At 44.0% G+C, this 26,925-nt stretch overlaps 1 protein-coding gene across 4 annotated transcripts in view; it reads right to left on the bottom strand.

Moving 5' to 3' along the window:
* EDA (ectodysplasin A) overlaps positions 1-26,925 on the bottom strand; it is a 186,323-nt gene that overhangs the window by 11,524 nt on the left and 147,874 nt on the right. For all 4 annotated transcript variants that reach the window (XM_090060474.1, XM_090060475.1, XM_090060476.1 and 1 more), the window contains exons 3-5: positions 8,521-8,550; positions 2,067-2,246; positions 287-321 (exon numbers count right to left, since the gene is read on the bottom strand). In XM_090060474.1, the coding sequence (XP_089916600.1) occupies positions 287-321; positions 2,067-2,246; positions 8,521-8,550 (245 nt within the window). The remainder of the gene's footprint in view (positions 1-286; positions 322-2,066; positions 2,247-8,520; positions 8,551-26,925) is intronic.

Raw genomic sequence — 26,925 nt, 5'->3', positions numbered from 1 at the left:
GTCTCTTGGCTTGTTCTAAAGAACTAGAGAAGCATAATGGCAATCTGTTTGGTAAACAACCGATCAACACTATTTTCTCTGACAGTTGAAGTGATAAAGGTGATTGCGGTTGGTTTTCTTTGTATGAGTGCAAAGACTGTTAGCAGCCTATTTCATGAAGAAAGTTACTTTCATAATTATACTCTAGTCTAAAGTGTCCATCTAGGAAAAATCACACTGTAAAATTAAAACAAAAAATCAATTCAACTCAAAAAGTGGCATTTCCTCTGAGACATGGTTAACCAACCTGTACCTCCCTCGAACTGGCTTTGTCCGTGGCACCTGCAAGATAGGAGATTTACAATAATAATAATGGTATTTGGAAATGGTCTGAAACCTTCACTGTAGCAAATCTTCTACTAACACTTTTTTTTCTTTCCTGGGCTCGGATTTTGAACAGAGAGGATGAAAGACAATATATAGTATAAATCTTAATATCCAGCAGGTCTCTCAATGAGAAAAGGTTCACTCTATCCTTTTTATAGATTCAAATTTCATATCTGACACATTGAGATTGTCCATCCACTCTCAATAAAAATGCTGTTCATTCAACGCATCAGATTGCAGCCACCCTCTCACCGAGTATGAGGATTGTTCTTGCAAAGATTACAGGTTCCAGCATATAGTGCTCCATCCTGAGCAGCAGACTGCATGTTGGGATCTTTTACCTCTCTAAGCCACAATACTTCATTAAAGATAAGGGTGGCTATGGCCAGCATTTGGAAAATGCTAACTACTACATGTTGCATGTGGACTGCACTTGGCTACTTCTGATATAGAGGCTAGAAACCAGCCAAGTTTCCTCTACAAGCCATATGAGGCATAAAGCAGTAACTCTGACTGCAAACAGTGCTTTATTATTTAAAGCAAATTTAAAAAATATTCTCTTGCAATTGTCAGGAATCCCTGGTTTCAAGCGTTCTTAGTTAAGGCCACTGTTTCCCACAGCAGTACAGGTCACATAAGACACCAAACTTGATGAAAGTGATACAGTGAGCACCCATGCAAAATGATGGAAAATGCAGTGAAAAAGGAAGTGTAGGAAAAAGAGTATTTTCACATAAGGGGCAAAACAGATATGCTGCATGTGACTATTCTGATTAATTTAGAATTTGTCAAGCAGTGGCCTTACTGATCCAGATCTATCTTTCCTAAAGGTTTAAAACAGATGTGTGAATTAAGGCAGATGTGTGAATTAAGGCAGATTACCCAAACTACAATCAAGGCAACCCAAAGCCAACCTACTCTACATACATCTTACACACAGGAGTCACAGCTGTTTGTAGACTTCAATACCAGTGAAATCAAAGTTCACTAGAATGTTAAGAGAATAACAGTCTGCAGTTCTACTTCCTCTGAAGATCTCAAAATATTTGAGATGTATGCTGCAAGACCCTTGTAATACAGGGACAAAGATATACAGAGAAAGGAAATGAACCACTTAAGAGCTCATGGCAAATCAAAGTAACCATGCCAAAACTTCCAGTTGCTGGGGGGAGGGAGATCATTAACTCATGCTCACTCTATTAGAGACAGAAACAACTAATATATCAGTGTGTGCAAACCAGAGCACCCACGTGATCCTCTTGCCTTCAACATCTTCTGTTTGTTATCACTTAACTACTACATCAAAACCTCAGCAAAGCTTTTTGGGGCAGGATCAGATATTGCTTGTCTGGGATAGGCCAGGCATCCCTATGTACTGCATAATACAAGTGATCAGTTGGAGTAGCCTATTTGCCAACTGATGAGGAGCTGGTAAAGGTAAGGCATGTTTTTTTTTACCTCTTTCCCCCTATCTAGCTCAAGTTTTTCATGACATTCAGGAGTACTAGCGCTCAGATATTTAGCATGGCACTTAGACCATCCTTCCTCATGTAGCTGTGCTGATTGGGGTTGGAACTAAAGGAAGGGCCACTGGGGTGTGTTCTGTTCAGTTTTTCGGGGCACTCATCTCCGTGGTATTTGTCCTAATCACTACATTCAGCAAAGTATCGGTCCAAGAAGAAATTAAACAATACACTTACCTGAGGGGCCCTGCATGCCAGGTGGTCCCTGAGGGCCAGGGGGACCAGGAGGGCCAGGAGGTCCCATTACAGTCGTGCCTGGAATTCCAGGGATCCCTGGGATGCCTGGAGGGCCCTGCGGACCAGGAGGCCCTGGTGGCCCTTGAGGGCCATTGGGCCCTGGAGGACCAGTCTTTTTACCTGAAAAATACAAGATTGCAGATTACTCTCTCTGTCTACTGAATATGGCACACAAAGGCCATGGGGCAACTTCTCCTGGTCTCCTAAACAAGAGCAGTGAGTGGGCAGTATCATGAGGGGTGAGGAAAAGAAAGAGTTCTTTAAAGCCATCTTACATTATACACTCACTTTCCCATTCTGTGCTAGGAGCTTCAGCTGAGCTGAAGCCAGTGCAAGACAAGTTGAAAGCAAGATGAAACAGCCAGCTCATGTTCTGTGATCAAGCTGGTTCAACCAGGCTTGCCATATGAAATAAGTGCACAGGACAGAAAGGAAGCTAATTCTTTGATGTGAATAATCAAGATGGAAGAGAGCAAAACAGGGGGAAGTGGAACGGGTCTGCTGTCCTGGAAGACTCCTCAGACAAACATGGAGCCAAACCTTCTTCCCTAAAGCTCTAGTGTACTCTACTTCTTTGGAAAGCCTGATCTACTGTGTCCATATAGGCTAACTGCACCGCCTTTTGGTGCTCAAGTTCTGTAGTTTTAGTCTCTAAAGACAGGACGGTTGACAGAGACAGACTTTGACATGGTGAAGCCTGGAATGACTCCGTAAGCTCAAAAGGTTCTCTGAGAACATGGCTCCACTAGCTAATACTGTTCCTTTGGTAACGCTGCATGGGGAGGAAGCAACTCGGGATTCTGACAGGAGAGATGACTGGGTTTCTCCCCATGTATCTTTTGGACTGAAGCAGATGATTTCTCACACTAACAGTCTTTTTCTGTTGCTAACTTTTTTTTTAGGAGGTTTAAACCCCATCAGTGATATATGTTACCAGGTGTGATTTATTGCAGTTGCACATAAAACAATTTGCATTTATTGTTTTAAAAATGCAGACAACTGCATTGGCTCTGCAAGCTAAATTTGGCCCCTTTCTGCTAATGAAAATTCAGAATTTCTATTCCAATTCTATTTCTGTTAATTCTGAGATATTAAAATCTGGTCCCTCACAAACAGGACAAAACAAAAACTATTCTCTGTATCTTTGAAAAATAAAAGAACCTGAATGTTTTTTTCTATCAATAAGGAAAAAATGTTCCATGTCGATAATCATAACTTTATAATATAATCAAAGTTGAAACAATGAAATAAGCATGAAATGTCCTGTCATTCCTGTCACATTTTTGCTGGAAGCATTTGGCAAGATGTTTTTCTAATGGAAAACGGCTCGGTCACACATTTGTCAACCAGCTTTAGGCATTACTGGAAGGGGCCTTATAGGGGCCTTCATGTATAGCCCCTAAGGTTTTCACTGCATAATCATGTAGCATTTTTCTCTACAGGACAGCTTGTGGTTGGGAGAAATGAGCAGAAGTTTGGGAACTCAGTAGATTTGAATTACAATCTTTCCTTTGTCACTTAGTCTTGGACAATGTAAATGCAGATGATGGTGGTCTTTTATGTTAACATATAGATAAATTCATTAAAGTTTGTGAGAGATTCACTTCCTACTTTGATTGCCACGAGAAAGATTTTGAGAAAATGAAGAGTTTTAAGATTTAAGGCTTTGGCTGCAATGCATTAGGTGAAGGACTGCACAGCAAGGGTAAAAAAATACTGAACAGTTGAACACCATCCATTATGCTCACTGGACATAGAAAGAATCCTGTGGATAAAACATCACAATCATGTAAGTAAAGATTATAATGCATATGAACAAAAGGGCTGAATAAGATGCCCCACGCAAGCTTCATTTGGGATTTCCTAACCTTCCAGAGCTTGATATAAAATAATGTTCTTTTCAAATAGTTTTTTAAAGCAATTTTATATTATACAGCAACTTTTATGAGCTTTGCAAGCATACAAGAATCTCTGCATCACCTGAAATACAGCTGTCATAGGGAGAGAATCCACCAACTGTTTCAGATGACAGAATGTCAGTTGAAGTGGGTCTTTGTACTTAAAAATACTGAAATCGCTTTGTACAGTCGCTGCACTTCTCAACAGGTATCCGTGCCAAGGTGCAAGGAAATAAATCTTATTATTTTGGCTAACAGATTTGGAAAAGCCATATACTTCTCACTCTGGTCTGCCCAAACCATATGCCATGGCACAGCACCTAAGCAAGAAGCACATAAATCAGCCTCAAAGCTGCTGTGCCAGTCTAGTTGCATACCCTCTCCCCTAGTTTGTTTGATGGAAGCTGCAGTTTCTTTTTCTTTCATTAGATGGCACAAATGCTCATTTTTTTCTTTATCTGAAATGTAGGTTAGACAGTTTCTTTTTCTGTACAAGCCATACATACAGACTTGAGAACCCATTGATTGTATGAAATAGCTGAATTCTCTCAGCTAAAGAACTTCATCGCCAACACTGGCTTCCATCTCCCAGGATGGCAGCTGCCCCACAGGGCCTGGACAGCTCTTAACCATCTCAGAACAGACACTGGACCATTTAAGGAAAGAATGCAGCCTTGGGGGTTCTCCAGTGATGCCGGTGCAGCTGTGGTGTTCAAGCTCAGGCAGCCAACCACATCATCTATGAATGCCCTTACAGTTCTCCTTCAGGAGCCCAAGGTCTTATTAACATTGATCATTCTACCTGCTTCTGGCTTTCTGGCCCTCATGGTTCCAACATATGAGCATGGCAATGCTTGTTTCATCAGCAGCAGCTGTGTTCTCTTATTCCCTCCCTCTGCCTGGTCCTGTATTTCTATTCGTAAGGAAAATTAAAACTGGTATCTCTTGTTCTTTTCTTTTAAGCCTAAAAGTTAGTTAAATGATCTCATTACAATGGTACACATGTCTTATGAGGGTGGGGAGAGGGTATAAAGGGGAACAAATTGATACTGCTGGTAGCATTTCTGTCTCAATTGGTGTGCATGCTTTTTCAAATCTGATCTGGCAGCTACCCAAGTCTTCTTCCAATTCTCTTAGCTCTCCTCTCCCTTAGGATGACATTCTTTTGAAAGCATCAACTTGAACCAAACTCCAGATCCTTACACATCTTGCCTAAAGCATCCCGATTACATTCCTTTGGTTTATATCACCTTTATCCTAGGCTATCTTAATACAGCATCAAATATGCACCTAAGCCAGGTTTGCTGCAGTCTCTCTTGGCTCTGCCTTGAGAACCAAAAAGGAATACATACTGCAGCTGTTTTAACTAATCTTGCCCCAGAGGCCTGTTCTGCTACTAAATTAGCTGTTACTTCAGGTGTAAAACTATGGCATGTAATCCTGAAAGCAGCAGATGGGCAGGTATTTGCTGTGCATTCCTGTTGCTACATCAAGGTATTTCAATTAATTTTTCACGAGTCATGGAATTCGGCTTACTGATTTGAATAGAAACAGCTACGCAATACATGTAAAGACTTTTGATTCATTCCCTAGTGAAGAAGAACATTCAAAGATAGGGAGCTGCATGTAAGAACCACTGCATTTGGAAAATAGAAACATTTTAAATGTTGTAGAGATTTTGTGTGGATGAGTTATCATCTATTTAGATAAGCAACAAAACATGTTACAGACATCACTCACTTGAACAGAATTCCATCCAGATTAGAAATTCTTTGCCCAGAGAAAGAACCACCAAACAGTGAATGTATACATGTATGACAAAAGAGGGAAATCAAGAAACAGAAATATCCTGGTGCATCCCCTCAAATACAGCATTCAATCATGAGCCAGAGCTGATCATTTTGGTTACGTAGACAACATCTGTGTGGCTTGTACACAACAGACAATGCTTTGAGTAAAGTGGTCATATCCCATAAATCTATATAGGTTTAACAGTATCCTCCAGCAACTGTCAGTGTGAATAATTTTATAGTGTGTGTTGCTTATCCAGTTCCCAACTTGCCAAGACTTTCTTTAGCCACATGTAGCAGGCAGCATCCAGAAATTTACTTTTCAAAGTGAAGAGAAATGATCTATTTTCTGCGTAACATGCCAATCAGCAAGCAACCCCTATATTTTCAAAGTATGGCAATAAAACAGATTTTTAAAAAAAGGATTAGCTAATATAGCCCTATGATAGCCCTCGTATTCCAGAAACTGTGTAAATGTCATAATTATTACTTCCTAGGAGACTTCTAGTTCAACTGGTCTAGTATGAGATAGATTAAGGGGTTTGTGGGGGTTGTTTAGATTTCTAGAAAATATGTTTTAGGACACTTTTGATAAGAAATGTAGACTGAACTTTCCCAAGTGTGCCTCTAACGAGCAAAAGTAATGCGTTTTAGTGAAGACAGTAGTTTGCATATGCAAACAACATAGGCAAACACTCTCCTTTTCAATCTTCCTGCCAAAAAATGACACACTGATGTTTGCAGGTGGAGGAAACTGATCCACATTAGAAAGATTTTGCTAAGCTGCAGAGACAGTGGCAGAGAACATATCACATAATCAGCCTGCTTTCCTTTCTTCAATTAATTATCTGTAAAATGCACTAGAGTTTTAAAGCAGGGGACCACTAAGCACAAGACTAAATCCAGCCTGGTTCATCAAACTCTTACACATGTGCTTAGCATTAAGCACACATGTAAGTGCTTTGCTGAACAGGGATGAATGTAAGCGTGTGCTTAATTTAAATGCATGCATAAAAGCACACAAGCCATATTTGCAGGAGCCCAAGGGCTGTACACAGTTTGCAAAGAAACAGTGTTTTTTTTGGTTTGGTTTTTTAACTTACAGAATGTTCTAATTCTGTACACAACAGTGCTCACAGAACACAAAAAGGTACTTCCATAGATACAAGGCACAACTGGAGGGACCCTGACACTGAAATCAGTTCCCTGGAAGGGAGTTTAGTAGACAATTAAGATGTTTCAATATGCTCAGATTCCTAATATAAAATTTCTGTACAAACATCCATATTTGCAAAGACGGCTGTGAGCACAGCAGCTCTCTTCTCATGTACTACTGAAACCCAGATGGACTATATAAGATAACTCAATTCATATACAATAAGCCGTTATAAATTTGAACATTTAGAACAGCTTGAAATATGTGATACAAAACAGTCAAAATTACCGTTATGCAGCCTAGAAATAGCTTCTAAATGAAGCAAACACCTATTATTAAGGGTATTTAAGTAAATCTTACCTCATATCTATAATTAATTTAATCAATTTCTAAGCATCTGATCCACACCATACTTAATTCAGTGGATCCCCAATTAAAGATATGTTTCCTAAAATATTGAAGTCCACAAGTTAAAAAATTGAAGAATGGGAGATTGTGCTGATATCCTTTTACTGAGATGACATGAATGACAAGCAGCTAATGATAGTTTGACCTGTGACTCAGCCAAATGTATGTGCAAATATAGTGAATTGGGAATTATTTGTATACTATGCAATTAACTGTAACTGTATCCCCTGTACTTCCTCCCCTGAATACTAATGTGCCAGATTCTAAGAAAGATTTTATGAACGTGTTTCTAAAAGTGAGAGCTCTCTCAAAAGTGAGAGGTTAATACAGGAGCAGGCAAAATATGGTCCATGGAAGGACTCTGTCCAGCCCACGGCAGGTCCCTCAGTCCTTCCTGGCCCAGGGCACATCTTGCTGCCCCCTGGGCATGCAGCAGGGCAGCTGGACTGCCTTTCTAGGCAGCCCAGGAGGCAGTGGCTCCTCCTGGCTGCCGCCGCTGCTGATCCCAACCCCGTGGTACTGGTGGGGACCTGCACACACAGCCCTGACCCTGGCTTGCCCCACACCTGTTCTGGACACAGCCCAGTGAAGCGGATTGGCTCTGGACCAGCTGGAACCCATACACAGCCCCAGCCCACCCTGTGCCTGCTCCAGAATCGCCCGCCTGTGCTGAGCAGAGGCAGCGGTGGTGACGGCTGGGCACAAGCTGCTGCTCGGGGTAGGGGAAAAGTGGCTCCTCCCCTTTGCTGCTGCCAGGCCCTTCTTGCCGCAGCCACCCAGAGCCTGTACCCGGGCTTCCCTGTGGCTCCTTTGCGCTGCCACCACTGCCTCACTGGGTGGGCCGGAGGTGGTGGTGACGGCAGTGGAGAGGAGCTGCAGGGCAGCCGGGGCACAGGCTCTAGCAGGCTGCAGCAAGATGCAGTTGTGGAGGGGTGGGTGAGGGGGAAAGAAGGGTGCTGCCTGGCCCATGGCATCTCCCTAGAACTGCCTATGTGGCCCATGGGCCCAAATAATTGCCCACCCCTGGCTTAATATGTAGGTCACCTGCATTTATACTGAATAGAGAGTTCTCAGTTAGGGACGGCTTCATGTCTGAAATAATTACAATTGACAAGTAAGGTAAATTAGGATTTTTAACTTACCTTTTTTCTTGTTTTTAACTGAACTTGGACCTACAAAGAGAAAAGAAAACAACTGAAATGCACAGCAAGCATTTCATCTATAATAAAAGAAACAAGAAAGTTTTCTGGAATGGTGTTATCTGTTATAAAAAGAGAATGACGTAGTACAGCAGTGCTCTAAAGCAGTGGTCTCCAAACTTTTTTTGATCGCGTACCCCTATCAGTAAGAAATTTTTGAGCACACCCCCCAATGTATGTATATTTATATTCGCGCACCCCTATCAGTAAAAAATTTTTGAGCATGCACCCCCACTATATGTATATTTATATAAATATACATCTAAATAGAAGTTCTAATATTTTCTTCCCGCACCCCAATGGATCATCTTGCACACACCCCACTTTGGAGACCACTGCTCTAGAGAACTGGTTCTCAGCCTATGGTCTGTGGGCCACGGGGAGTCTGCAGACTGTGTTTAAGGGGTCTGTGAAAGAGAACTATGATCAATCAAAAGTATGTGAATACCCACATTTACAATTCAAAGAAGTCTGTACCTCCATTTGAAATTTTTTAGGGGTCTGCAAATGAAAAAGTTTGAAAACCACTGCTCTAGAGGACAAAGGGTCTACAACCAAATATCTTGGCAAGTTCAGGTATTTCATGGAATCTTTCTACTTCGCCACTTCCTCTCAAGGTGATGATGTGTAAACTATGATGCTTGATATAAGAACCCAATACAGTAGCTTCCGTCTACAGGAACATGCCCCCCCAAGGTGCCAGTTCAGTTTAGGGGACAATCTAGTGGGAAAATGGAATTTCCCTGTTCAGATAATTCTGCCTAAACGTGCGGGGACTTAATGCAGGGTGACATAGACATGGCCTGTACAGTCCTATTATCTGGTCTGTGGTGCTTCTTGTGGATCTTGGATTAGCCCTACGTGCCACATACAGCACACTGGCCCTGGCATCACATGCAGCATGTGGTGTGTGAAGCTGGGTCTGGATTCAAAGCATGTGCTACCTACAGCACATGGGTTAGTCCAGGATATGTGCTCCACACAGCACCTGCACAAGACCAGTCCCGCATGCTGGATTTGGCGTCAGTCTGGATCAGGCCTACAGACTGGCCACACATGCTGAATCCAGCATGCAGGGCCAGTCTGGCATGCGTTCTGCACACAGCTGCCTACTGCTTTTCTTTTACTTATACTGTTCATTCCATATGTTTGATGCATGTGTGTCACGACACAAGTAATAAATAAATGTTTATTTATTAACCAGCCTTAGTATATTGTATCCAATGGCCAACTTCATTTTAGAGAATGCTTTGCCCAAAAGAACATTATGGTCTACTTCCTGATAGGTGTTCTCTTAACCAGAAGTCATTGTACAATGATTTGGGTAAACACCCATTACTTTGCTGGCATGTGACCTACCATCTGCTTCTGAACCACAGCAGTTCTATGATGGAAGCTGCTTTCCATCCCAGTCACCACAGGTTTATTTAAATATATGGTGAAATTTTCATCTCAGTTTCTAAATTGTCCAGCTTTGCACATATATAGGTTTAGCATACATATCTAAAGAAATTGTATTTGCAAAAGTGACATCACACAGCTATCAAAAATTGTCACACAATTTCAGACAAATTTTGAGCCTTGGTTGAAGCCCTTAGAAACAGGGCACATAAATGTAGTTTTATTGTTCAAGTGCTCCAATTTAGAGTTCGCTTGATCATCACCATACAATCATAATAGTTCATGTACTGTGCAGATGGGTGATATATATTGTCATTGTAATGTAAATGAACATAATGGATATTTATAAGGAAGTGTCAACATTTTCAGATGTTACTGCATTTTCACCAATGACTTCTTGAAGAAAATAATTTTAAGAATTCTTTTGAACTTGGACATATGAAACAGGAAATGCTGATTTAATTCTAAACACCAACTTCATAAACTCTGCCTTTGCCTCTCCTCCTCATGTCCCTAGTTTCTGAATGCTTCAAGGGGTCCTGATAATAGCTTTCCTAATGTGTAACCAGGTTAACTTTTCTTCAGAGCAAGCAAGGTAATTAAAACCATCTTCCTTTCTCAGCCAGTGTCAAACCCTTCACAAAACGCTCCACTAAAAGCCTGGTTTACTCCACTCATTTTTGCCAAAGAGAAACCAGAGCTAGCACTCTATAAATTTTGGGGAAGCCATATTTTTTGAGAAACTCAAACAAAAGGGTTTTTTTTGTTAGGTTCTTTATTAGATTTTCCTTATAAGAGGAGGCCACTCATATGCTATAGCACAGACTTTTTGTACATTGGTGGGCTTCCACCAAGGCATAAACAAAAATATTCTTCTGCTGCTGTGAAAGAGAAAGGAATGTTATGTTGTAATTTACTGACGCAGGCATGGGAGGATCTAGGATTTTAAAAGGTGGTGGGGGGTACAGATGGTGTGGTACATCATCACATACAACACAACACACATTTTTCTCCAGTTGAAGAGAAACTAGAAGATTTACTTATATGCTTGGTGTCCAGTTCTATATTATTCAAGTTAAGAACAAAGCAAAAACAAATATAACTTTATTGGAATGTGTACTACAGCTTTCCTTTGCTTTATGCGGTAGATGTGTTCTTGAAAAACTGTGCATAACTTGAATTTGCATAAAGGGAACCCACTTTCCAAGGTAGCAAACAGGGATATGTTCCAAGACGTTGACTGCATTGGCAGCAAGTAAGTCTGCTGGGGCTGTGGCAGCGCTGGGCTCTTCCAGTGTGGGGCTGGGCCAGGATGCCCTCAGGGTGGGCGATAGTGGTGGTGGGAGGAGGCCTATGGGGGGCTGCAACCACCCCAAAATTCGCCATAGCCCCCACTTCCCCCACCGCAGCTGCCTGCCGCAAGCACAGAGTCTCAACCCCCTCCCCCCACCCTGGTGGGAAGAGCCAAGCCCCAAGGGCTCGGGTGAGTGGGCCCTTGATCTGTAACCCCCCCCGCCCGCCCAGTAAAGAGGGAGGGAGTAGGGCTAGGACGGAGGCAGATGCTGCACAGTTGGAGCCCAAGCAAGGGGGTGCAGCTCCTGCTGCTATGGGCTGCCACTGTGGGCTGGAGCCAGGGACCATGACAGGCTCTTTCTGGCGGAGGCTGGGTCAGCTGCACTTGGGGCAGGTGGTGGTGGTGCTGGGAGGAGGGTTATGGGGGGGTAGGCTGCAGCCACCCCAAAATTTGTTGTAGCCCCCCTGATCCCACTCCCAACACTGCTGTTGCCCGCCCCAAGTGCAGCCCAGCCCAGCCCAATCCCTCCTGCAGAAAAGAGCCTGATGCGGCCCCCGGCCCCAATGCACAGCAGCAGCCTGTAGCAGCAGGAGCTGCGTCTCCCTGCTGGGGCCCCGACTGGGTAGTGCTTGCCTCTGCCCCAGCCCTAGCCCACCCACACTCCCTCCCTCACCACCGGCGGCAGAGGAGGAGTGGTGTTGGGTCACTCTGCGCTCGGGGTGGGTGGTGGTGGTACTGGGACTACAGTGAATCTTGGGGTTGGCTACAGCCCCTCTGTAGACCCTTTCTCAGTACAGCTGTCACCCACCCTGAGCACAGCACAGCCCAGCCCAGCTCCATGCCAGGAAAAGGCCAGTGCCACCCCAGCCGACTTACCTGCTGCCGATGCAGTCAATGTCTTGGAACATATCTCTATTTGTTACCTTGTAAAGTGGATTCCCTTCATGCAGAATCTCATATAATGAATTTTGAGTATAAAAAGGGTCATCACATATGAGCAAATTTGCATATACAGAACCCACATAAAGTGAGGGAAACCTGTAATTTGCTAGTTTATACATTAAGTTTAAAAAACACAACAAACTAGGCAAAATAGTCCAAAGATATTGTTTTACTAGTTCTATAGGCATTATAGTTAAAGGTACACCTCTGCTTCAGATTCATAACAAAAAATACAGCTTTCTTGATAAGGCTGTCAAAGAATTTAAAAATTTAATCACAAGTAGTTGCATGATTAAAAAAATTAGTTGCAATTGATTGCAATTTTAATTGCACAGCTAAAAACTCAAAATTATGTGCAGAAAAACTCAAAATTATGCAAAATTGTGCAGGTACTTTGTATTGTTGGGGGGTGGTTGTGGGGTGCGTATGTGAAGGGAGAATTTGTGAAGGTGTGGGGGCTGTGGGGTATGGAGCCCAGGGTAGGAGGGGAGGGGCAGTGCCTGTATGCCCTGGCAGGATGCAGGGTACTGTGGGCCAGGAGTGAGGGGCAGTAGCAGGGCTGGGTATGGCCTGGGAGTGAGGGGCAGGGGCAGGACATTGGCATATCACTGCTCCCCCCCACAAATAGGTGTCCTCTTTTTGAAACTGGAAACATGGTAACCCTGCAGGAAAGTAACACAGCAGTGTGTAGAGCAGCACCCAGCAAATAAGTCTGTAGAGCGGAAGGGGCCAAAGGAGAGGGAAGGGGAGGTTGCAGATCGAAGCACCCACAGTGAGGGAGGGAGTGGGGCAATGGCTGGAGTGAATTGGGCCCCGCGGCTGTGGTGGGTCATGGGGCCTGATGCCTTTGCCTCAGGAACCGCTTGACGTCATGTTGTGCTTCCCACCACTGGGTGGGCATTGGATGTGCACCCAGCACATGGTTCCCAGGGCAAGGCAGAAGGGTGCAGAATGCCAGTCCACAGCGGACAGCCTGCTACTGCCCCACATACAAATCTGCACAATGACCTGCCCCGCCCCTGGGGCTCCATTCACTCCAACCCCTGCCCTACTCCCCCTCTCACTGTGGGGGCCTTGATCTGTCCCTGCCTCACAGACTTACCTACATGTCGCTGGGCTGCATTCCTGGACAGGTGCATGCTCCAGGTGTGTGTGTTACCTTCATCAACTCAGCCCCCCAAGACTCAACTTCCTGCTGCAGCTGCCTGGAGCCCATGCCCAGGCTGCCCTGTGGTTTCTCTGCACTGCCAGTGCTGCCCCGTTGGGCAGCCCAGTGGTGGTGGTGATGGCAGTTAAGTGGAGCCTGGGTGTAGGCATCAGAACCATATGCACAATTAACACGTTAAAAAAAGTAACACAAGAACCAATTAATGCATCAATCACACAATTTAACGGTGATTAATTGACAGCCCTATTTCTTGAACATCTTCACTGTGCATCTAACACTTCACTGTCAATCATTTCCACACCTGAGTTAATGTTCACCTATATTTATATTACCACACCCAAGTTAAGGTTTTAGCTAGAACTAAAAACAATCCGTAGGGCTGTGAAACACAAGATAAATATTACCAGTAATAGCTAACAGACAGCAAAATTATAGAAGAAAGGATAACTTGATTAATGGAAAATCACAATGATTAAAAAGGAGAGACCTTGTTAACACCTGTTGAGTGACAAGAGATTAGCGGAATCTGGTAGGTTATAATGAGCTATAAAGTCAATTGACTCCCTTAGCATGGACTGAAGAGAAATGGTACTGTCTCTCCCAGGCAGCTGGTTTTAAAGTTTAGGCAGAGCAGGAATCAAAGGATAGTGCAAAAGTACCACTGCATCCTGCTAGGATCCACCCCTGGATGAGAGCGTTCCTAAATGATAATCTGTGAAATATTTGCTGGGCATCAGTAGGGGAGTAGCTGGTCTCTTCCTTGTTTTTAGTTTTCCCCGAGCAATAAAAAAAATGCATATATATATTTTACACATACCCTATAGCACATATACAATTATTATCTATCTGTTCTATCTATCTAGATACAGATATTACTCCCTCATGTAAACACTTGATTTCTCATACAGTAAGGATGTGATTGACAGTATTAGTACAGATGTCCTATGCTGTCAGTAAAGTCCGTTCGATTCACCATATTAGAGACCTATGTACCTGCAAATTGCGTGGGATGTTAATAGTTGGGGATGGTCCTTCTTTGACCAGGGGGTTGAACTAGATGACCTCTTGAGGTCCCCTCCAACTCTAATTTTCTATAACTCTATTGATATAAGGTCCCAAATATAATTTTAGTGCAGGATATAGTAGTGTAAGAGACGTCCCTGCAGAAAAAAAGCATTAATGTAACAGAATTGTAAGTCTTAAATCTGAGCAGAAAGTAAAATTTATTTCTCCTTGCCAGGACTTTCTGAGATTTTGTAGATTTCATTTTATATTTTCTTACCAGGAGGAAGAGCTGGATCTGGAATTCTCCAGGCAGCTTGGGGAGGCCGTGCATGCAAAGGATGTTGTGGTCATGGGTGATATGAATTACCCTGACATCAACTGGGAGGAGCAGTCGGCCAGGTCTAGCCACTCGCAAAGGTTCCTGGCGTGCGTACAGGACCTTCACCTCGTGCAGGAGATACTCGTCCCCACTAGGGGAGACGCCATACTGGATCTGCTGTTAGCCTCTGGGGACAACCTGATGGGGGAGGTGCTAGTACAAGGGAGGCTAGGGAACAGTGATCACGATATGATCCAGTTTGCTATTCAGAGAAAGGTGGGGAGGGTAACTAGCACAGCGCAAATGCTTGACTTTAGGAAAGCCAACTTCGATGTGCTCAGGGCAGTAATCAGGGACGCACTCGGAGCCCAGGGGGTAGCTAGTATGGGGGTCCAGGAAAGGTGGTCCTTCCTCAAGGAGGCTATCCTTGGAGTGCAGCAGGACGCAATTCCTCTGTGCAGGAAGGCGGAAAAAGGGTCCAAGAAACCTTCATGGCTGAGCGCAGATATCCAGGCTGGCCTTAGGGTAAAGAAAAAAGTGTACTGGCAGTGGAAGCAGGGGGCAGGGACAAAGGAGGAGTACACCTCCCTGACCAAAGGAGGGATTTGGTGAAGAAGGCTAAAGCAGCACTGGAGCTTAGATTAGCTTCTGGGATTAAGGATAACAAAAAGTCCTTTTTCAGGTATATAGGTAGCAAGAAGAAATCTGGGGGTAACATTGGACCCCTACGAGGCGAGGCAGGGCAGGGCAGTTGGTGATGGACGCGCGAGAGAAGGCAGAACTCCTCAACAAGTTCTTTGCCTCCGTGTTCCTGTCCACTGACAGTGCGGTGCTCTCGGGTGACAGCACAGAGAGGCCCGGGAAGGATGCAAGTCCCCCGACAGTTAGTTCAGACCTAGTTAAGGACTACCTGGAGGGCTTAGATGTGTCCAAGTCAGCGGGCCCGGATGACCTTCATCCGCGGGTGCTGAGGGAATTGGCTGGTGTCATCGCGAAGCCATTGGCATGGCTGTTCGAGGACTCTTGGTGCTCGGGCCAAGTCCCTGAGGACTGGAAAAGGGCCAATGTGGTCCCTATTTTCAAGAAGGGGAGGAAGGAAGAGCCTGGCAACTACAGGCCAGTCAGCCTCACTTCTATCCTGGGGAAGTTCTTTGAAAAAATTATCAAGGGCCACATTTGTGAGAGCCCTGCAGGGGAAGTGATGTTGAGGGGTAACCAGCATGGGTTCGTGCAAGGCTGATCCTGCCTGACTAGCCTGGTCTTCTTTCTATGACCAGGTAACAAAGAGCTTAGATGGGAAGGAGGAAGTCAATGTCATCTTCTTGGACTTCCAGAAGGCCTTCGACACAGTGTCCCACCCAATTCTGGTGGGCAAGCTGAGGGACTGCAGCATTGATGAATGCACGGTCACATGGGTGGCAAACTGGCTCCAGGGGCGTACCCAGAGGGTGGTGGTGGACGGGTTGAAGTCGACCTGGGAGGGTGTGGGCAGCGGAGTCCCCCAGGGCTCGGTCCTTGGGCCGGTGCTGTTCAACATCTTCATTAGCGACCTGGACGAGGGTGTAGAGAGCACCCTGTTCAAGTTCGCTGATGACACCAAGCTGTGGGGTAAAGTGAATACACCGGCAGGCAGGGACTGCATCCAGGCAGACCTGGATAGGTTGGAGAAGTGGGCAGATCTGAACAGGATGTGGGTCAACAAGGACAAGTGCAGGGTGCTGCACCTGGGGAGAGGGAACCAGCACTATGGTTACAGGTTAGGGGCTGACCCTCTCAGCAGCACAGAGGCAGAGAGGGATCTTGGAGTCAGGATTGACTCCAGGATGAATATGAGTTGCCAATGCGGCGAAGCAATAGGCAGAGCCAAACGCACCCTGTCATACATCAACAGGGGCATCACTAACTGGTCCAGAGAGGTCTTGCTCCCCCTCTATGAGGCGCTGGTCAGGCCGCAGCTGGAGTCCTGTGTCCAGTTCTGGGCGCCGCACTTCAAGAGGGATGTGGAGAACCTGGAGAGGGTCCAGAGGAGGCCACTCGTATGGTTGGGGGCCTCCGTGGCCAGCCCTACGAGAAGAAGCTGAGGGACCTGAATCTCTTCAGTCTCCGCAAGAGGAGACTGAGGGGGGATCTTGTGGCTGCCTACAACCTTATCAGGGGGCAGCAGCAGGGACTCGGGGAAAGTCTGTTCACCAGGGCCCCCCTTGGAGTCACCAGGAACAATGGTCACAAGCTGAGGGGGGGTAGGTTCAGGTTAGATATTAGGAAGAACTACTTTACTGTAAGGGTGGCCAGAGCCTGGAATACGCTTCCCAGAGGGGTGCTGCTCTCACCTTCCCTGGAAATCTTCAAGAGGAGACTGGATAGGCACCTGGCTGGGGTCTTATGACCCCTGCCACCCCCAGGGCTCCTTCCTGCCCATGGCAGGGGGTCGGACTAGATGATCTGTCTAGGTCCCTTCTGACTCATTGATTCTATGATTCAGTATTTTCCAAAAGTATCTTCATGGCTCACAACGAAAATCATTATTATAAGCTGGCCACACAAGATCTTCTATCCTAACCCCACTTCCAGTAGCTTGTACATTTTTCAAATTTTGATTTTTGGGGATAGATAGCTACATATTTTATGCCTTTCCTATAAAAAGTTAAGAAAAAGAAGGAACCCTTCAGCACCCCCACCCCCCAGTTAATTTGGAGAGAACAACAGACTTAGTCTGGTCCCTGTTTCTCCAGAAAATTTCTCTAGTATTTAAAATTTTTTCAAATTAAGAAAAAAAACAAACAACTCTAGCATCAAAACTCTTTGGATAGAAAACAGCAAAGGCAATAAATAACCATGTCATTTGAGACACTGATGCAATGAGAGGCATGAGCATCCTCAACTTTTTCCTCAACTCTTCTTACAAACATGGAATCAGATCTGTTGAGTCACAGAATTTATGGATCTGTGGATTTTAATGAATTAAATCCATTCTTCCATTTACATTTGCTTCCATTGTACCTGCAGAACCAGTTCAGTTTAGAGCAGTGAAACAGATTCTATTCTAGTCTTGTGCATCAATATAAACATGTAAGTATGTTTTGTTTAGTTACTTATGGAAAATAATTCTCAGCTGCTGGGTGAAAAGGGTCACGTAGCTGAGAATATACAGATTATTTTCCCAGTAAGACAGAACTTTATTTGCATGTTAGCAGACCACCTTTGGGGGAGATCATTAAGCTAACAATTAAATTTAGAACTGCATATTTTATTTTGATATTTATATTGTATATATTTCATTTGTTCTTTCTGGAAATAAATCACCAACATTATAATGGAGAAAATACCAACTAATATTTCTGAAGGGAATAACATTCTCTTCTCTTACAAGAAAGAACATAGCAGGGTAGATTGCACATTACAAACTGACTAAATCAGAGAGGCATAAGTTTTTATAAGCTACAGCTTAGTTTCTAATAAAGTAAGAAGCCCTGCTGTGTCTTTTCTTATAGCACAGCACAATGCTATTCCATTAAAAAACTTAGTGTTTTCGCCAATATAACATCTCATTCATTCATTCATTGTAAAACATAAAGTGGTAGTTTATTTATATATGCAGCACAAAGAACAAATAAAATAAATACAGTTATAAGCATCTGGTGAAGTAAGCTGCTGCTGCTTACAAAAGCTTATGAACCTCTGATGTAGTTAGTTTTTAAAGTGCAAATTGACCTTGCCTTCTGCCTGACATCAGACTAACACGGCTACTCAAAAAAGGACATGTCACAGAAGGATATTCAGTAGTCTGTGTGCTAGGTATGGGCATTGAGAGGGCAACCTTCTTTCCCTTTGTGATGCCCTGGAAGGATCCAAGGTTACTCAGCAGTTAGTGATAGCTAAGTGATCAAAAAAGGTAATAACGTTACTATAGGTTACAGCTTATATTTGAGATGAAATGCATTGTGACCCGACTCCTACAATAAAAGAATGACAAAAGTACATGTATATAAGACTGGAAGATTGACACGGACTGGAAACCTCCTCCCTCTTCTTCTGTAGTGACATCTTGCAATTCCTCTTCCGCAGACTGAAACAATGCAAAGTCTCACTCTCATAAGATATGAGCAATCTTGTATAGATATGGAAACCCAGGCAGAGAGGGGTGAAGTGAGACTCTCCAGCCTGGAGAAAAGGCTCAGGGAGGACTTGGTGGCAGCCTATAAGTATATAAGGGGGGCGGTGCACTAGGATCTGGGAGAACAGTTGTTCACCAGGGACCCCCAAAAAATAACTAGGTCTAACTCCTGGAAGGTTGATTTAGACTGGACATAAAGAAAAACTTCTTTATAGTCCAAGTGTCCAGCGTCTGGAACAGACTCCCGCCAGAGGTGCTGCAAGCACCTACTCTGGACTCATTTAAAAGGCATTTAGAGGCTTATCTTCCTGGGATCATTGTCCCTTCCAGCCCCTAATGTCTATGAAATCTATGAAACATTTTGTAATGCAACAGAGCTAGGATGAATAGCCAAATAATATGTCATTAGATCAAGTAATTGATGGCAGTCACTCATCGTGGTGCCCTGTGACCAGTGGGGTCCCTCAAGGCTCTGTCCTTGGATCCATACTGTTCAACATCTTCATTAATGATGTGGACACTGGAGTCAGGAGTGGACTGGCCAAGTTCGCCGATGACACCAAACTCTGGGGCAAAGCATCCACACCAGAAGATAGGCGGGTGATCCAGGCTGACCTGGACAAGCTCAGCAAATGGGCAGACGAGAACCTCATGGTGTTTAACACCGAAAAATGCAAGGTTCTCCACCTTGGGAGGAAAAACCTGCAGCATCCTTATAGGCTTGGCAGTGCTACGTTGGATAGCACTACAGAAGAAAGAGACTTGGGGGTCATCATTGACCACAAGATGAACATGAGTCTGCAATGCGATGCTGCAGCTAGTAAAGCGACCAAAACGCTGGCTTGCATCCATAGATGCTTCTCAAGCAAATCCCGGGACGTCATTCTCCCCTTGTACTTGGCCTTGGTGAGGCCGCAGCTGGAGTACTGCATCCAGTTTTGGGCTCCACAATTCAAAAAGGATGTGGAGAAGCTTGAGAGAGTCCAAAGGAGAGCCACGCGCATGATCAGAGGTCAGGAAAACAGATCTTACGATGATAGGCTGAGAGCCATGGGACTCTTTAGCCTGGAAAAGCGCAGGCTCGGGGTGATCTGATGGCCACCTATAAGTTTATGAGGGGTGACCACCAGGATCTGGGGGAACGTTTGTTCCCAGAGCGCCTCAAGGGATGACAAGCTCGAATGGCCACAAACTCCTGCAAGACCGTTTCAGGCTGGACATAAGGAAGAATTTCTTTACTGTCCGAGCTCCCAAGATCTGGAACAATCTGCCATTGGAGGTGGTTCAAGCACCTACATTGAACACCTTCAAGAGTAAATTGGATGCTTATCTTGCTGGGATCCTATGACCCCAGCTGACTTCCTGGCCTTTGGGCAGGGGGCTGGACTCGATGATCTCCCGAGGTCCCTTCCAGCCCTGATGTCTATGAAATCTATGAAGTCAGGCAAAGTTCAGCCCACAGCAGACTCTATTTCTTAGCAGCCCCCTGCCCCCATCACTGCAGCAGTTTCCATGGAGACGCCAGGAGAGGCAGAGTCAGGTTTTCCATGGAGAGTGGCCCTAGCAATGCTGGCAGGGTGAGAGCTGTGCAAAGACCAGGATCTTGCAGTAGTGACAGTATGGCCCAAAGCTGCGATCTGCTGCCTGCATGTCTCAGGCAGGGACATACAGGCAGCCGATCTCAGCTTTGCCCTGGCCCCAGCCCATGCTGTCACCACTGCAAGATCCTAGCTCCAGCCTTGGAGCAGCTCCCAGCCCAGCTGTGCACCCTGCCAGCCCTGCTAGGGCCGGTCTCCACGGAAACCCTGGCCCTGTGCTGTCACTGCGCTGCTGCTCCTGGGGTCTCCATGTAAACCAGCCACAGTGACACAGGCAAGGGCTGCTGGGAAATGGAGTCTGGCCACCAGCCGGATCCACCATTTTGCCCACTCCTGCATTAGATGATTGTCGGGCATATACTATATGTTGTACTCAGAAATCATAGCAGCGTACATAGTATAAAAGCCTAGGTAGTTTAACAGACTTCACTACATAGGCAGAGGGTAAGTAACTTTGTTTTGAAGACCAGAAATTAAAAAGATACATTTTCTATAGTTTTCTCCTATATGGCCACCACACTGAATACACTAATAAATTTCCCTGTTAAAGAGTTCAGTATAACAGATCTCATGCAACAGCTACTATGGCTCTGCTTAGAGCCTCTTAAAAAGTACTACTCAGAGTGCTGGATAATATGTATGAGTTCAGGTAACCTTTTATTAGCCTGTAATCTTTAGGACCCAGAATGAAACTCAGACAGTGGGGACACGGGTAGCTTAAAGGTTCTGAAGCTATGGCAGGTATGACAGGATTGTTCTCTTGATTTTGTGACTGGCTCTATCGGTTTCCTTTTCCTGCATTAAAAATATGTCTGTATACTGAGCTCTAATGTGGCCATGCTGCCTATTTCTCATTCAGAGTCATGAGTTCTAACCCACAAATGAAAACTTCAGCACTCAAGAGATGGGATATAGAGCAGTCTGGTGCTGATCATGATGTATACAACTGAATTGGAGATAGCCTGCAACGGGCAGTACAGCTGACGTCTGGTAAACTGGTATGGTGTTCACAAGGACTCGCAGTGAATGGTTTCAAGAATGAAAAAAAAAAAGAAAATACTGATAAATTTGACCACAAGAAAAACAATATTACTTTTATCTAGATAATACATCCTGTATAATCCAACACAGAAATCACCACATTATTCTCCAAACCCTAGTTCTGTAAGGTACTTACATGTGAGCCTTGACTCCTATAAGGTCCTCATATTGCTCAAGTCAAGCAGTACCTTCTGATGTACCTTGCTGAATCTGGGTTGCACTTACTAATTAATACTTCTGAATTGTGACAGCAAGTAAAGACCACCTTTATGCGACAAAGAACTTGTTTGGCTTCAGAGCTTTAACAAGAGTGAGGGCTCTGAAGACCTGCAGATTCTGTCATTTCTTGATTTTCACTTTTTTCCTCTTGAAGAAATTTCATATTATGGTTGCAAAGTATATCCAGTAGGTGTGTGCGAAGCGGGCCCTATTCAATTCGGATTCAGCCCAAATCAGGGACAGTGATTCGATTTGATGATTCGGCTCACTGTCGATTCAACCAAATCAGAATCTGAAGATTCGATGCCAATTTGAAGAATTAGTGATTCGGACATAGACACAGCTTTAAAAATTTTTTCTACATGTGTTGAGGTAGCAGATGTGACTCATGATTGCTGCAATGCTGGGGCGCATGGATCATCCCACAGAAGTGTGAGAGGGCCCACCATGTGCTCAGTGGTAAACCTGGACGTGGACCGGAATTACTTCTGGTCCACATCCGGGTCTGCTGGGGAGCATGATTGGCTGCAGGCGACCCCGGGTGCTCTCCCCAGATGCAGGAGGCACCAGTCACCAAGCCAGGAGAGGCTGCAGACCCAGAAGTGGACTGGAAGTGCTTCTGGTCCACTTCCAGATTTGCTGTCAAGCGTGCTGGGCACCTCCCCATGCTTCTGTGGGACTCTCTAAGCGCCCCAGCACCCATGAGACCCTGCTACCTAGAAGTATGTAGAAAAAACATTTAAAGCTGTGTCTATGTCCAAGTCTCTGAACCTTTCCAAATCTCTCCAAATCGATTCAGAGGGATTAAAGAGTCCTCTGATTCCATTTGGATTCGGAGATTCAGCCACGGAATCAGGCTGAATCGAATCAGGAACCGAAGCTTTGCACAGCCCTAATATCCAATCATTTCTGAATCAGAACTTAAAAACCTAAGAAAAATTGAGTTTTAACTGGAGAAAGACAGAAAACGGAAAAATGGCAGCATAAACAAAGTCCTTTAAGTGCTTTTCATCTCCTTCTCTATCTCCTTAGGTAAAAACAGAAATAAAGGTGAAAATTAAACTGATCTGTACCAAAGCATAAAAACAAATGGACAATATGCAAACGTTATAGGCAAGTCTTTTCGGAAAACTTGTCTGTCAAACATGTAGGAATTGACTTGAATAAGTAGGATAAATACGGAAATTGATCAGAAGAGCTGTCAGATATATAAAGTACACTAAACCAGAACAAACTTACATAGTTCACTTACAATTTCATATAAAAATTATATTCATTATTTATTAACATAATAATCACAGACTAAGGGTGTCAAACAATTTTCTATGTTCTCTTCTGTGGTAAAGCAACAGGCTCACTGCTGAAATCCTATGAAGCCCTAATTTGAATGGAGAGTAAATACTGAAAGTGCATCTAAAAGGAGGTTATGTTTTTGGAAAAAGCAAAGGTTTCATTCTGTGAGAAGAGCTTTTTTACCACTCTTCTCACTTTGTGGAGAAATAAGAACAGATGAGGTGCATTTATAAGGTGTGGTGTTGCAAAAGCCAGCAGTATACAGTGTAGGCAATTACCCTAATTCAACCAGCTGTAAACTGTTATAAGTCATGAGTCACCTACTCTAATTTCAAAGCTCCATTAAATATAGTTTATAAGAGCTTATTTCTCCACTTATGTTTAGATTAGTATTTAGTCAAATCCTCTTCAGGTTCCAGATTCTAAAGAACATCATGTAATATTCTCTTTTAGTGACTGAACGATGGTATCTATTACATTGGTGAGGGGGAAAGACACATCTTCAAAGCCTTGAGAGAACGTTCCTTGGACATCACCAAATCTCTGCTTGCTGAAGAGGTTCTGTATTTATCATACTGAGTACTCTGTTGAAGAAAGCCTTAGATGAAGGGAAGTATTTCTATATGGCAGAAGAAGACATTATGAGTCAGCAATGGAAAAGCAAAATGGGTTGGGTACCTGGATGGAGGATTACCACAGTTATACCATCTTTGTAACTGCAAGAACCAGAAAATGATCTTGTTAACGCTGTTTCTGTCTTTTCAATTGATGTCAGTAAAGGCTTCCAGACACTATGCCATGGCATTATGGGAAATTTATGACAATGTAAATATCTATTCAAATCTATGTGATTTAACACACTAAAGATACAAGAACACGTTGAATAAGATTTGAGTGATGTTATAAAGATGGCTGTCACCATTCAGAAAGACACTACATAGAGGGTAAGTTAAAGGGTGCTGGTGAAACAAAAGGTCAGGGATAGTACAGGTTCATTGCAAAGTTTTTTTTTTATTGCAAAGTACTGTCTTACAGATTGGAGAGAAGGTAAGAGAGATTCAAATTTATTTTATATATCTTGTGAACTCCGTAATTACCCTTGCCTTAGAATTAGCAATAACCACATCAGCCATCACTAAAGGGCCTCATCACAGGCACCAGTTAGCTAAATAGTTTTATAAGAAGCAAAAGAAGAACTGGCAAAGGACATAATTGGAAAAAAAAATCCAGAACGAAATTTGAGTGCTCTGTATCAGTCTCTTCAAACCTTTGAGTCACGAGAGTTTATTTCATGTTATATATATCACACCATTAGAACTATAAACAGAGTGAAAGTACAAATAACTGTGGTGAGCCAAACACATTTGAAATGGATGGAACCAATTAGCTTCAAAGATGAATGGGGGGGAATGAGAACCACATGTGATGTCAATGTTCACAGTCTATATTACAACACACACATCTGTTCCAAGCACGGCAGAGAGAGATGCTAGGGCTGTGCAAGTGGCTCTTTCTGCAAACACAAAAATACTTCTGACATGAAAAAACACAATATTATTAGCCCTGGGAGCTTCTGAGTCTCTGGGGTTTGCATCTGTTAGCCTCCAGCAGAAGGAATTGGATACGTTAACTGCTGCAATCACGGGGTCATGAGATTCCTCTGATACAATACAAGACAGTCTTTTGTCTAACCTTTGTTCAACACTGAACTTTGCTGCTTTTTCAATAATTACAGTAAGATACTAATGAAGTCTCTTCTTTTACTGAGAAGAGGGAAAGTCCTATAGTACTGCATGACATTTTTAAAGTGACTAGGTATAGGGCTTGATAATTTTACTTGATGTCTTCTAGTCCAAAGGTTAAGGCAATTGACCAAGGTGAAAAATATCTACGCTGTCACCTTTTTCCAAGGCCATAGCCTTGATACTAGATAAAAACACAACAATAAAAACAGCAGCATATTATATATTGTGTGCTATATCTAGCTTACTTTTTCAACCAACCTTTATTTAACCCCCCCCAAAAATACTACATGAGAGCTGCTTGACTAGCTTGTTTACCTTGGTGGCACAGACCGGTATCTCTGGGTAATCCTGGTACACACAAGGCTGCACGAGAACCCTTTACTCATTCATTTGAGAGCTAAAGAGCTCAGAACCCTGAAAAGAAAAGTTCTCTGCAAGATTCCCAACTTCTTTTGGAGAGCCACATCTCTGAAGCCACAAGGATCTCTCCATAACAACTGGTGTGGCCATCAAACATGAGGCTAAACTTACGGTATCTGGGACCTCAGCACTGTCATTTTAGCTACTAGCTGTCCTTTGGAGATTAGGGAGAAGAAGGAAGTATCTTTGTATCTGCAGGAATGATGTCAGCGAGGGGAGGACTGAAATCACTGTGAGCAAGCTGGGCTTGATAGTTCACTATCCTGCTGGCCCTCTTACTGAACAGGTTCAGTCTTCTGAACATTTCCTTGGGAACAGTCTTGTCATCTTTCCATTTCCCAAATGGCTCTGGAGCGGTATGACTAGTGCCAGCCACACAGTGCTCAACATTCAATGAAATTCAAGTTAGCTGTTGCTGAGGCATACGACCCTGGATTACAGAACTGGTGCTAGTGTGCACTGGGAAGTTTAGCAGGTGGGGAAGCGGAGGAGTCTGCTCAGTGTTCTGTAGAAAATCCCGAAGGCTGGGAACATGCTGTTTCAGGAGGGTGGGGTGAAGAGACAGGCCTGCTAATCAAGATCTTGGCAGAGGATTTTCCTTTGGAGTAATGACTTGAGCAGCAAGTTACAGCCAACCTTCCCGGCATCAAAGACTACGTAGGTGTACGAAATGAAGTGGCACCTGAGGACAGTTTGGGAGAAGTCCCTGCAGAGCACCCCGGTCCAATCTGGCTGTATAGGGCTTGGTAATTTGGCAGTGGGGGAAGTACTAACTGCCACCGCTCCCCTGCCTACCAAAACGTGGGCCAGATGCCATGGCTCCATGTGTCTGATTTGGTGCATGACCCAGGGGTTGAGCACTCCTGAGTTAGACAAGTGGCTGGAATGGTTTAGTCAGGGATGATCCTAACTTCAGTAGGGAGCTGGACTAGATGACTTTGTGAGGTGCTTTCAGCCCTCCTTTCTTACCATCCTGTAACCTTCAGTATTGAGCTAAGTCCCTCAAATACAAGTCCACAGCCAGACTGATGAACCTGCCCAACAGCTGGAGCTTCTTCTCCTAGTCTGTCTTGGTCTGGATTTGAAAGATGTACAAACAGTACTTCTCATCTGAGGCAGTGAATCCTCCAGACAACAGACACACCAGGTCTAACCATTTGAAGCCATGACCCTTCTGTCACATGAGGGGCTAGTCTAGATCTCTGGGGACTCAGGCAGCAGCATACTACTGAGAGACTTCAGAAAAATAAGTTAAAGCTAGACTTTCAGTCATCCATGGAACAGAGCAGATACCACAGATGCCTTGTGGCACAGCAGAAATAAGGCAGGGGAAGGGGACAAGACATTAGAGCTATGTCCTATAGTTGTCCCAGAAAACTGAAAAGGAAAGAATAAAATGCAATACTAGAAACAGGTAAGCCCAAAATAGTTAAAATACTATCTGAGCCAAAAGAAAGTCTTTCTGTTAAGGTGTGGGCTGCAAAGTAAGCCATATGAAATGCTTTATCACCAGCTGTGTTGTTGAGAGAAACAGAAAGTTCACATCACCCTTTGTCTCTTGGTGCAGGGGCAGAAGGAAGGACAAGGCAGAGCAGGGCTAAACCAAAAGGTTTCTGATCAAAGGCTCAAAGGCTCAGGATGTGAGCACTCCCATAGTGAGGATGAGAATGTGGACAATTACTCAAAGGGGAAAGCAGATAAAAAAATTGTCAGCTTCCACAGATGGTTAAAATTCTGCTAAAATTCACAAAGCATCCTGCTGCCAGGAGGCCTTCCTTCAAGTAGAAAA

Source organism: Crocodylus siamensis, chromosome 8 (genome assembly GCF_052110815.1).
Source record: "Crocodylus siamensis isolate JL-2025a chromosome 8, ASM5211081v1, whole genome shotgun sequence".
Lineage (NCBI taxonomy): Eukaryota > Metazoa > Chordata > Crocodylia > Crocodylidae > Crocodylus > Crocodylus siamensis.
The sequence above is the reverse complement of the archived record's forward strand: the minus strand, read 5'-3'. Positions and strand labels throughout refer to the sequence as shown.